The following is a 13238-nucleotide window of genomic DNA, read 5'->3' on the forward strand; positions in this document are numbered from 1 at the left end:
CGAGCTTGATATCTCCCTAAGGTGGTATCACAATTTCATATAAACAAAGAAATTGTGGTCCCAGCTTTTCATGTGTCAGGGCTGTCCTTAGATGAGGCTTCCCTGGATGTTGTGCGTGCTTTACGTATTTACGTGGAGCGCACCAGCAAGTTGAGGAAGTCTGATTCTCTCTTCGTTCTTTATGGCTGCCATAAGCGGGGATGGCCAGCCAATAAGCAGACTTTAGCAAGATGGCTTCGTATGACCATATCACAGGCATATACTCAGGTGGGTCGTAGGGTGCCAGACTAGATCAGGGCACACTCTACGCGGTCTGTTGGTCCTTCATGGGCAGCCCGCTGGGGCGCGTCTGCGGAACAATTATGTAAGGCAGCCACGTGGTCGTCTGTCCACACCTTTATAAAATATTATGTATTTCACACCTTTGCCTCTCAGGATGCCTCCTTTGGGCGCAGGATCCTCCTTTCTTCCGAGACACAGGAGCGTACCCGCCCTTAGTGGTACTGTTTGGGTATATCCCCAATGTGATGGCTGTGGACCCCATGGACCCCGAAGAAGAAAATAGGAGTTATGGTATGACATACCTTTGTTAACTCCTTTTCTTCGAGGTCCATGGGGTCCACAGGACACCCATCCTAACGCACCTAGTGTTAATGGGTAGTTTTGTTGTATCTCTTAAGTGTTTCCCTCCTTGTGAGAGAATGCCTAGAGAACATAGGTCCTTCCTTCTTACCTCTTTTTTGCCTTCTCGTGGTGGGCTTTGTGACAAACTGACGCCCTGTGACCAGGGGCGCGGGGTATATGGGGGAGGACCTAGTGCATCCTGGGAGCTGAGAGCTTGGATTAACTGTTTGGGGTTTATGGATTCATCCAGGCACCAATGTGATGGCTGGACCCCATGGACCTCGAAGAAAAGGAGTTAACAAAGGTATGTCATACCATAACTCCTATTTTTTTTTTTTACAAGGATTTTTTTCAATGAAGGATCAAATAAGAGCAACAGATAGTTGTTTTTAATAATTTTAGCTACTGCCGAATAGCTATATTTGGAAACCAAAGATATTGAAGAGTCTATATTATTGAACTTTTACTTCTCAGTATAAAATCCATTCTGGGATGTTGTCTCACTAGGTCTTACAGTCATGTGATATGGTATAAGAAGGTTCCTATCTATATCCTGAATATTGGATATAGCTTGTGTAATGAGTGTCATTGGGGTGGTATCCCGTGTACTTAAAGGCATGGCAGAGATCTTCTGCCTGTTCACTAAATTTAAGGGGGGGGGAGCAGTTGCATTTAAGTCAACGGAGTTGGCCTTGGGGTATATTGGATAACCAATTTTTATGATTATTGCTAGAATAATCAGTAAAGGTATTGGTGTTTTCTTCCTTACTGTATGTATAGGACTTAATAAGGCCTTCACTGACCTCCAGGGTTATATCCAGGAAGTGTATAGGTGACACTTAATATGTGTTAGTGAATGTGAGATTATATGAATTTGAATTCAGGTGCAGAACAAAATCGTGAATTGAATTATTGTCACAGTCCCAAATAAAATAAAGGTCAAGATCATCAGAAAGCCAGGGATTGGCTGCAGTGGAGTGCGTCCTCGGGGACCCGCCCATTTTGAAAAAGTGAGTCCCCGGTTCTCAATACCGGGTATAATGCGTATTTTTGATCACTGGATTACCCACCAGTTTGCCACTGATGTGTGATATAAGGTGGCAGGATTATAACCATCAATTGAGGCACGCCTACTATCGTTATTTTTCAGGGACCCGCCTTTGATGGCGAATATATCGGAAGCGTAATGTTCCTTTTTCTATATTGATTATTTTGTGAACTAACATACCATTCAACTAAAAGCCTTATTGGAATAATAATTTTTTTGAGTGTTACAGGCTGTTTGTAACATATTTGCAACATTCATAATCTCTTTAGTAACATATTCTTCTAGTCGCTTTTATTTTTTAAATAGAATGCTACCAGTTATTACTTTTGTATTTTGTTTTTTTTTAATTGTCATTTTTAGTAAAGATTTTAAAAGATCACACCCATAAAATTTAAAATAACAAAACAGACAAAAAACAAACATGGCAAACTTGAAAAATGGTATGTAACACCTTAGAACCTTGACTCAAATTTAGGTAACAAGAGGGTAGTGCTCTAATGTTCAACATAACAATTAGAGGCAAACAACCAAAGAATTATCGAAGAACCAAGAAATAAATATAACACAACAACAGGCCAGCAGGTATGGGGAAGTGTTGATTATACTTGTGCATACATGAAAACCCCCCATAAGGCATAAGAACAAAAAAAATGAGTACCTGCAGGTGCCATCCAGGTCCACGTGGCATAAAGTCAGGATATCAGTGGGATTTGCATGAACAGTAAGCTGGACAATTCAAATGTATATCCCCACAGTTACAATGCTATCAGATATCAAACGGGTACCAAAACAGAATAGATAAAAAACAAAACAAAATACACATCTGACATTATTTCAAAAAATAGAAAGACATACAGTACCTGGCATGAGTGAGCGCCAGTTCCTGTACAACCCTGTAGTTGTGCCCTTTATGCGCAATGCCCCCTGTAGTTGTGCCCCTTATGCAATGCTCCCTGTATTAGAGCCCCTTATGCAATGCTCCCTGTATTAGAGCCCCTTATGCAATTCCCCTGTATTAGAGCCCCTTATGCAATGCTCCCTGTATTGGAGCCCCTTATGCAATGAGCCTCTGTATTGGAGCCCCTTATGCAGTGCCCCCTGTATTGGAGCCCCTTATGCAATGCCCTCTGTAGTTGTGCCCATTATGCTGTGCCCCCAGAACTGGTGCCCCCACCCAGTGTAGAACAGGCCCCACTCCCTTGTGCAGTACTTACCTGTCTTCAAGCTGGGCACCGCTCCATGTCGTCAGCGCTCCCGATTTCACTCCCGCAGCTGCTGCCACTGACTGGGTCCAATTAGGTCCAGCAGGCATGCGCAGGCTCCTCACATCGCGGGTGACGTCATGAAGTCATCCACGCACTGCATCACTAGGAACGCTGGCCTCTGAAGTGATCGAAGGCTTCTTTAGCCACTGATCGCTTCAGAGACCAGTGTTCCCAGTTGCTGTAGCAAGTTGGTCGTGAACTACCTGCGGGAGCTCCGCGAGCTACCGGTAGATCACGATCGACATCTTGGCGGGCCTGTTATACATTCATCCTGAATAAGTACATCTAAACTACCACAGGTGGAACTGCTGTGCTCTGACACATGTATTGTATGGAACTGATTAAACTAGATTGTTATGGGTCATTCTCCATCTTTGTAATTCACTAGTTAATTTAGATCCTTTACATCACAAATCACATAATACACTTCCTAGTTCATTTAATTTAGTTAGTTCAAGATACTTGATACACTCCCTGTTGAGTACTACATGCTATACTGTACACCAGTGGTTCCCAATATTTTTCAAATCACCTTGCCCTAGAGTATCAGCATTTTTTTCCATGGCACCCCATGGCCAAAAGTTTCTTAATGAGAAATTCAGCATAAAATAAATGTAGTAAATTGTGCTTATATGTCACCCTTGAGCTGGCAATACACATGCGCGACCAGCATCAGATCAGATTCACCATCTGACACCCCGAAGCTCCCTGGCAGTCCCGGCGGCATATTTGTTGTTTTTCTTAGCGCGCGATCTGTCATATGATCGATCCTGTGCCTCGTGCACTCATCAGGTAAAAATTTATTGAAATTACTTGAATGGACACACGATGCATCGCATCCACAAAATAAACGGCACGATTTGCACACGATAGGATGGAACGTATGGGCTGCACATCTGATAATACGATCCGTTTTAGGAGCTGCGGGAGCGCGCATCGGATCTTACCTTACTCCAAAAACACACGATTTTCACAGGATTCATCCTAAGGACTTGTCGAAAATAGGGCAATCGGCCCAAAATCGTGCAGGTGTATGGCCTGCAATAGGTTCTGTTATGTGGTGGTTGACAGGACTGTGCTTCTTTTTGTCCACATATTTTTGATAGGCAAAACCAGTGCTAATGACTGCCAATCACATTGACCAAACATAATTTTATTTGGTACTGGACCACCAACCCGAGGCACGCCTGCAAGGGCTGTGAGGCACATTCAGTTTGGGAACCACTGCTCTATGTTGTAGTTCTGTCTATTCCACCAGATGTCTTCTGCTTGTTCTGATTTAAATCTTTTGCAGTCGCAATCTAAAACTTTTGTCACTAAGTAAAATAAATAAATATAAAAACATTTTAAAACTACTCTGAATTTGGGTATTTCACATTTGCGTATTAGGAAAGTAAAAAATAATACAATTTAATCAACTTTGCAGAGCTTATTGTGCCACTACTAGTTTGTTTTAGTGGCTTATAATGTTGAACCTATGGCACCCAAATAGAAAAATGTTCTCTACCCCTGGTGTCAACAATCTGCTTATTCAATCAGGGAATTGTGCATATTTGCTATTTTAGTTAAAATGTAAAAAGATGTATGAAAATTAGATTTGAAGTTACTTTTAAGTTACTTTCATTCAAACTAAAAGTGTAATATAATTGGTTTCAAAAGAACATTTAATATACTCACTAGCAGAACTTAAGTGCTCATGTAGTGTATTAACGTTTTTTTTTAGAATAGGCAATGATGTTATTTTATATATCAATAATTTATTACAGCAATGGTTCCCAAACTTTCTTGAATCATTTCACTCTTGAGTATTAGCATATTTGTTCATGGCACCCCCAGGCCAAACGTTTTTTATAGGCAGATTCTGCAAAAATGATTTAATGAAGTAAATTGTGCTTGCCTGTAATTCATTCTTAGGTCCAGTTTATCTATCTATCGATTTGTATATATGTTTTGCCTTCATTATTTCCACATGATATATAATGATTATCTGTTATTAATCAACTACAAATCCACCCTTTTATGTACCTCTATACTATTATTTCTCTATTATTATTATTTATTTATATGGCGCCACAAGTTTTCCACAGCGCCTTACAAAGTACGTAAACAAATTGTAGACAAGCGACTTACAGAACAATACAAAAAGGACCAGGGCATGGATAATATATATTGATACATTAGCGACCATAACACCCAGATAAGCAACAGAGCATAAGCAACAAAGTGTTAGGTGCCCTAGTGGTGAGTAAGAAGTAGATGAAACTAAAGTAGGGAGAAGCACAAGAGGGTAGAGGGCCCTGCTCTAAGAGCTTACTTTCTAAAAGGGAGGAGAAGACAAACAGGTTTGACACAGATGGGGTAGATGGGGGGGGAATTAGCATGTAGCAGGGAATTTGAGTGATAGCCGGAACGTTTTCATGAAGTAGTGGGTCTTGAGAGCCCGTTTGAAGCATTGCAAAGAGGTGTAGAGTCTGATGGGGAGTGGGAGAGCGTTCCAGATATGGGGAGCAGTGCGGGCAAAATCTTGGAGGCAGGAGTGGGAGGAAATAATCAGCTGGCATGAAAGGCGGCGTGCATTAGTTGAATGAAGAGAGTGGAGAGTGAAAGGAGATGAGATCAGAGATGTATATGGGAGAAGATTGGGTGAGGGCTTTGTAAGCGAGGGTGAGAACTTTAAATTGGGTTCTAAAAGGGAAGGGGAGCCAGTGGAGGGCTTGTAGGAGAGGGGAGGCAGATGTAGAGTGTTTGGAGAGGAAGATAAGCCGTGCAGCAGCATTAAGGATAGACATTAGTGGAGAAAGATGGGATTTGGGGAGGCCAGATAGGAGGAGGTTACAGTAGTCCAATCTGGAGATGACCAGTGAGTGTATGATGGTTTTAGTAGCATCCTAGGTGAGATAGAGTCTGATCTTAGAAATATTTTTGAGATGGAAACGACAGGACTGCGCAAGGTTCTGGATATGTGGTTTGAAGGAGAGGGAGGAGTCCAGGATAACTCCAAGACAGCGCACCTTGGGACTAGATGAGATAGTTATTCTATCAATTGATAAAGAAATAGTGGGAAGTGAGGTTATGTGGGAGGGTGGGAAGACGATCAGCTCTGTCTTAGACATATTAAGTTTAAGTAATCGCTGGGACATCCAGGAAGAAGTAGCAGAGAGACAGTTGGAGATACGAGTCAGAAGAGAGGGGGAGAGATTAGGGGAGGAAAGGTAGATTTGAGTATCATCAGCATAGAGATGATAATGGAGGTCAAAAGAGCTGATGAGTTCACCTAGAGAGGTCGTATAGAGGGAGAATAGGAGAGGTCCAAGAACAGAAACTTGGGGAACATCTACTTGTAAGAGGCTGTGGGGAGAAGAGGAGTCATGAGAGGAAACTGAGAAAGATCGGTCAGATCTACATATGTTTTTATGTTATAATGTTTTCTATTACTACATGTGAAAGCCCATTGTACTTCCTTCAGTAAACGTGTTGTGTGACTGTAGGAAGGAAAGAAAGCTGATTTCACGGCACATTCTTTCTGCCTGCATTTTTTAATTTCTCCCATCTTTCATCTCCTCTGGTGCTTTCTTACCTAATTATCATCCTCGTTAAGATCTGATTGTTTAACCTAGACACTTTCCCTCCCGTCAGATCACTGCACATTTTCTGTCTGCATTTTCCGCTGACCTCACAATTCATTAAATCTCTCAAATGCAGCCCTGAAAACTTGATTTACCCACTGCAGCTTATACTGAACCAAAATTCTTCTTCAGATCCCAGGACCTGGTTTCTAGCATCTTTAAAGCAACTTACAAGCAAGGGGATTATATGTAGCGTTTCAATTCTTCGTCTAGATCACTGTTTAGCAGGATGGATGGATTGTGGCAATTAAATAGGGTTTGGCTCTTTCATTTAACCAAGCACACACTATTCTGTGATTCCATTTGTTATTAAGTTGAATCAATAGATTGAGTGTTTAAACATGTGGGACCCACTGTACATTTGTTATTACATAGCTTTCCCCTTCTGTCATTCCAGGAGAAAATGAAGGGTAAGAACAAACTTGTGCCACGTCTCCTTGGGATCACTAAGGATTCGGTAATGAGGGTGGATGAAAGAACAAAAGATGTGCTCCAGGAATGGCCTCTGACAACCGTTAAACGCTGGGCTGCATCTCCAAAAAGCTTTACTCTGGTATATACACATCTACTTATGATACCTGCGACATATCTTACTTGGTCTTTCTGCTGCCTTATAATATGTGGCTGCTTGTTGGAGAAGAATTGCATGGATGCAGGGACCGTAACAATTTAGTAAAATGTTGTGAACATTACAGATGTGTCCACATACATCTATCCTCCGTGCGCTACAAGTCGCGCCACACAAGGCGGTAGCTCCGTGTGACCTGGTAGCGCCAGGTGTCTTTTCGTGCAACTTATTATATTCAAGTGCGTCTTATTCGCACAGCGATGCGAATAGATAGCACAAGCAGCTTTTGCAGATTAAAATGATATGCAACACGTCTGTTCTGAGCGCGACTGTGAGTGTATCTGCATGTGAAATGCTGTGTTAGTGTTACAGCCACTGACACTGTAATGCAGCATTTCGCATGCAGATACACCCGCACTCGCTCACAGAACATATGTATGCTGCATATCATTTTAATCAGCAGAAGCTGCTTGTGCTACCTATTCGCATCACTGTGCGTATAAGACACATTTAAGGCAAAAAGACGCTATGCGCTACGAGGTCACACCACGCATGGCATGACTAGAAGGGCTAAACGCACAAGGAGGCTAGATGCATGAGGATCCATCTGTATGTGCAGATGGATAAAGACAAGGCTTTTATATTATCCCTTTTTCTTCCACTTTGTTTTATTTATTCTGTCGATCACAACACCTCTTTAAGGAAGGATAATGTTCACTTTAATCACTTGGGAATGGTTGTAGATTAGCAACTTGGCCCTCTTTATATTTGTGTAGACTCCCTTCTGTAAGTGACTATTGCTGCTTTGGAGAAAGATCAGCAGCAACGTTTGTAGAGGCTATATGGCATGATTGCTTGTGAGCCAGTCATATGCTTCCCTCCACAGCTTTATTTTTAAAATTCTTATGAATGCTTTTGATAGTGCAGAAGGTAGGTGTCCAGGAAGAGCAGTGTAGAAATGGATTTATCTCGTAAGTAACATTTGTGGTTCATCCATAGTCTTTTATTCCCCCAGATTATCCACTGTGCACTGTCACCGGTTCTTTGTTTAAAGCAATTCAAGAACACCATAGAAAAACTAGGGCGTCCACTATTTAATGTGTCCATTGATTTATGTCAACTATCGCCACTGTTCCTAGAATGCATGTAACATCTCACGGTAGCTGGTTCACCTAATCCCAGATCATGCCACCTACTGGTTAAAGTTTAATCTACTAGTTTTTCTTGCTTCATATCGCTCCTTTTATGCGACTTCTGTTGTATGCATTCTGTGAATCATAGTTTCTCCTTTACCTATCAGGATTTTGGAGAGTATCAGGAGAGTTACTATTCTGTGCAAACCACAGAAGGGGAACAGATATCCCAGCTCATCGCTGGATACATCGACATCATCCTGAAGAAGGTATAGCCACTTTTATGATATCGAATGTCATTAAACCACATTAATTGTAAATTGTTGATCAGACACATCTAGCCGCGTTGTGTGCTTAACTTAATACTAAGAAAAAGCAACAAGAGAAAGTGAGTTCATGTCATCTAGTGTACTATGGGCTCAGTAGTAGATAGTCTTGAACTCTCAAACTTTATTAGTATTCTATTAAAAATACAACCAGCAGGGTCCTTTATTGTAACAATATGTTTTTAAAAACAGAAGTGTTACATTAAAAAAGTTTTGTAAAGTATCCGTGTCTTATCCAGCTTACAGCGTACTCTGGCGTCTTTGGAAATATTTTGTACAATCAAGCATTCTATTCATTATAACAATTTTAATAGGATATTAATAAAGTTTGATGCTCTACACATTTCTTATATTGAGCCCGTGGTGCATAACCGGATAGGAACTCACTTTCTCTTGTTTTTTTTTTTCTGAATTGTTATGTAAAAACACTGCAGTGGTGGGCAATAAGAAGCCCCCCAGCTGTTGTTGAACTACACATCCCAGCATGCCCTGCACCAAAGAGTTTGTCCAAATAGCAAAATTGTCAGGGCATGCTGGGATGTGTAGTTCTGCAACAGATTGTGGGCTGCCTATTGCCCACCCCTAAGTTAAAGTGATTGCACACTGAAAATTTTTATATCATTGTTACATTATAACAGTGTTTGGGACCAAGCATTAAAACAGTGAGGAGGATATGATCATTGTTGGTGCAGGAAAATTAGATGTTTGTATAATTGTTTGGCGCTGTGGAGTATTCTGATGCTCAGTATGTAATTGTGAAAAGGAATAATATGTTTACACGCAACAGTTGCCTGAGATTTCTTCCTGGCAGCCACGTTCATGTTTTTTCATCCATTTTATGAAAGTGTTATATATATTTTATGAATAAGAACATTTCCTTGTATGGTATTAACAGCGGGTTCATTTAGCTGTACTGTAATTTAGAGAATGTAACCATGAGACATGCCATTTCTTTGAGTCTGAATCGTGACGCTTGTGAACTCCTACTTCTAGAAACAAAGCAAAGACCGCTTTGGACTAGAGGGAGATGAAGAATCCACTATGTTAGAAGAGTCTGTTTCACCAAAAAAGTGAGTATTTCAATGTTTAACATCTGTTACTGAAGGCGCTCTGTGACCAAAAAGCCATCCTAGTGCTATTATTGGCTTCTCCAGATACAAAGGTCCATCAAAAAAATAAAACTTAAGGACAGTTGTATTTATGAGCCCTTATTGCAATTCTGAACATATTTCTGTCCCCAGATCCACCATCCTTCAGCAGCAACAGGTCACTCGGCCTGGTAAGCCCGAGCATGGTACTGTCGCTCTACCTGCCATTATACGCTCAGGATCAAGTGGCCCAGAAACGTTCAACGTAGGCAGCATGCCGTCGGCACAGCAGCAGCTGACTACAGGCCAGATGCACAGAGGACACATGCCACCACTGGTAAGCACAGAAGTCTGAAAATGAAGCTTGATTGACTGGTCCATGAGTTGTAAATTAAAATAAATTGACTTCAGTGTGCGATTCATAGAAATGATGAACAAAAGTTTACGTATATGGAGTGTGGTACTGTATCTTTATACATGAAATGTATTTTTACATTAGTGAAAGCAGATAAAGTGGTATATTTACAAAGTGTTGGCTTTGACCTTTTGCATTTCATGTTAGTACCGCTTTAAATTTTGATGTGCTTAACGATTCCTTTGTACACACAAAATTCATTAGTCCTTTATTTAAAACGGAGGATTTCTTTTATGTGGAGATTTAGATGTAGCGCAGTTCCTCCTGAATTCACCTTCACCAGAAGGCATAAGCTGATTGGGATAAAAAGCAGAGAGCGCACACTTGTGAGTAGTACAAAACTTAAATACGTTACCAAAGTTCGAAAACCCGTACATCTAGGTTTGAAAGTGTAAACTTCACCAAGAGCAGGTAATGCTGGTTCACAGTTCAGCAGCAGCATGTAGTCCACAGGGTCCTGTCTGCAGTTAGTTTCAGTGTCACCAGATTCATACCATGACACATGGGAATCGGTATGTATGACCGCTGGATGTGAGGCCGCTGGATGAAATCCTGACGCCGGCAGCCCGATGGTTGAAGATCCCGACAGCGGAGGTAAGTAGGCTATCCCTACCCCGTTGTCCCCCCTAACCCTCCCTTAGAGGTGCCTAAACCTAACTTCCCCTTAGTGCCTAACCCTACCTCCCCCCAGGGGTTCCTAAACCTAACCCCCCCTCCCCTTCCCCGCACCCTAACCCTCTCGGGGGGGTGCCCACCCCTAACCTTCCCTCGGGGTGCCTAACCCTAACCCCCCCTTCCCCTAGCCTAACCCTCCCGGGGGGTGCCTGACAATAAGTCCTCCCGGGTTCCTGAAACCTAATCCCCCGCCCCCGTACCGGTGCTAAGAGGTCCCGACGCCCGGCTTACCTTCTTTCGGTATGCCGGGCGTCGGGATTTCGGCAGGTGGATGATGATAGGCATCAGGATATCGACGTCTATCATTAGTCCCATGCCGAGATTTCAGTCGGGAAGCCGGCGGTCGGCATTTCGACCGCCGGCTTCCTGTCTACATACCGACACATGAATACATCATATGTCATACATTGGTGGCCATGCCCACCAATGTTTCATCACTCTCATTGGACTTCATCAAGGGGTGTATCTATGTGTGTGTGTATGTATGTGTGTGTGAGTTTACATATATGTATATTTATTTCTTAAGTGGTGGGTCTGCTGCATGTGCTGGATGCTTGATACAGCACACGCAGAACGATCAGACAACGATCGTCCGATCTTTATCTGATCGTTACTGTTGTACTGTGTGTACGCAGCATTACAGATCATGCAAAGAACTCTTTCCCCAGTCTGCTTTTCCCTTTCAGACTGCAATTATGTACTGTTGGACATTGACCAATTCTTGATGTAGTCAATCAGTCGCCTAATGGCACCTAATCATGCAAAAGTAAATACATTTTCAATCGTGTGTTTGCTAATTAATTCCAGGGCAGCCATTGGTTAGTACTCCCAAGTAAACTAATCTCAGTTCATTGAACTGGAATAAATTAATGGAATATCTATAGGCAATCTAAAAACACTCTTGCATCCTCATTGAAAGGAGGAGCTGGTGACATGTAAACTTGTGGTTGGTCTACAAAACAAATCTGTATCAGGAAAAAGAGAGGGGAGGAAAACCTTAACCCCTTAATGACAAGAAATAGCTTGCCCAATAATGACTAGAACAGTTCTTGATTTTTCCATTCGTCATTGGCTTTGCTGGGAATACATCTTTGTTTGCAAGTCTTAATTAAGCAAATGTAATATTTTTTCTTTCACTTCCAGAATAGGTAAGTGTCTTTTGTTAGCCTATTGAATTAATGTTTTATTATATGGACATTATCTAAGGTAAAGCGTGCACAACCATAGCAAAAATAAACTTCACACCCATAACTGTACTCACATCCTCACATCATAAATAAGAATTACAGGGGTCTATTTACTAATCCTTGGATGAAGATCAAGAACAGATAAAGTACCAGCCAATCAGCTCCTAACTGCCATGTCACAGGCTGTGTTTGAAAAATGACAGTTAGTAGCTGGTTGGTACTTTATCAGTTGCGTCCATCACTGAATAATGGTCTGTACACACGTAACGATCTGCCACGATATCGCTGTCAGATGGTTATGCACCTTCCCTGGTATGCTGGATGATCAATATAGATCATCCAGCACACCACCAACTTACTGCCGACTATAGCGATCGTCGATCACGGGTCCCTATAGTAACTTGCTCGATATCGAGCAAGTTGACCGGCATGCACGGCCGATGAACGATATCGCTATCGTCCATACGTGGCCGCGCATCGCTGGTCGAAGGTAAGTTGGTAGGGACCATTTAAAAGAACGATTTGAAAGATAATGGTATTGATATCGTTCAAATCGTCCTTTTAAATTGCTGTGTGTGTACGCACCATAAGGCCCCATGTGTCTGAGCCTAAGTGACAACTAACTTTTTTTTATTTATTTTCTTTCGAGCACTAAAGAGAAGTATTTTACACTTTCCACCAACCAGGAAATCCTATTTTGCCTACAGCCACCTAATGATAAAGGCAAACTGTTACATACCCTAGAATTGTCAGAGCGATTTTGCTTTATCACTCCAAAAAAAAGTATTCAGGAAGATGGATAAACTTTGTCTTTCCTGAGGGACCATGTTTAGAACATAATCTGTCCAAACATAATCTTGGCAAGATGGATGAAGGATGTCATTGGATGTCCCAAGGGTGCATTCTTCAAGGGTGGTGGTGACCTCTTTGGGAACACAGGGCTCATGACTCGGCAGACACGCAAAGCAGCAGAGTGGTCATCTCTTTATATATTGATCAGACATTATATTCTGGATCTAAGACTTCTGCTGTTGCCCAGTTTAGAAGGAAACTCTTGCGAAGCAATTTTGTTGAGAATAACAAAAAAAGATTTTATTGAATTTTCTTTGCACAAATAATTTTGATCATGCTTTACCTCCACTCTTTCTCTTTCATTTACTGCTTGGGCATGTTACATAGAGTTCGACAATTAAATTTAGAGAATTATTAGCATTCATTTTATTTAATTAAACTCCATGGCAGCCCTATGTTCCCACTCATGTTGCCTGTTTGTTGTTTAGGAC

General features: G+C 41.7%; 1 protein-coding gene across 2 annotated transcripts in view; it reads left to right on the forward strand.

Annotated features, from left to right (window-relative positions):
• TLN2 (talin 2) overlaps nucleotides 1–13238 on the forward strand; it is a 320515-nt gene that overhangs the window by 121994 nt on the left and 185283 nt on the right. For both annotated transcript variants that reach the window (XM_088446408.1, XM_088446417.1), the window contains exons 11-14: nucleotides 6961–7116; nucleotides 8432–8533; nucleotides 9584–9660; nucleotides 9832–10015. In XM_088446408.1, coding sequence (XP_088302534.1) covers nucleotides 6961–7116; nucleotides 8432–8533; nucleotides 9584–9660; nucleotides 9832–10015 — 519 coding nt within the window. The remainder of the gene's footprint in view (nucleotides 1–6960; nucleotides 7117–8431; nucleotides 8534–9583; nucleotides 9661–9831; nucleotides 10016–13238) is intronic.

The sequence above is a fragment of the Taudactylus pleione genome, unplaced genomic scaffold, assembly GCF_031769625.1.
Source record: "Taudactylus pleione unplaced genomic scaffold, aTauple2 ptg000019l, whole genome shotgun sequence".
In the NCBI taxonomy this organism is placed as follows: Eukaryota; Metazoa; Chordata; class Amphibia; order Anura; family Myobatrachidae; genus Taudactylus; species Taudactylus pleione.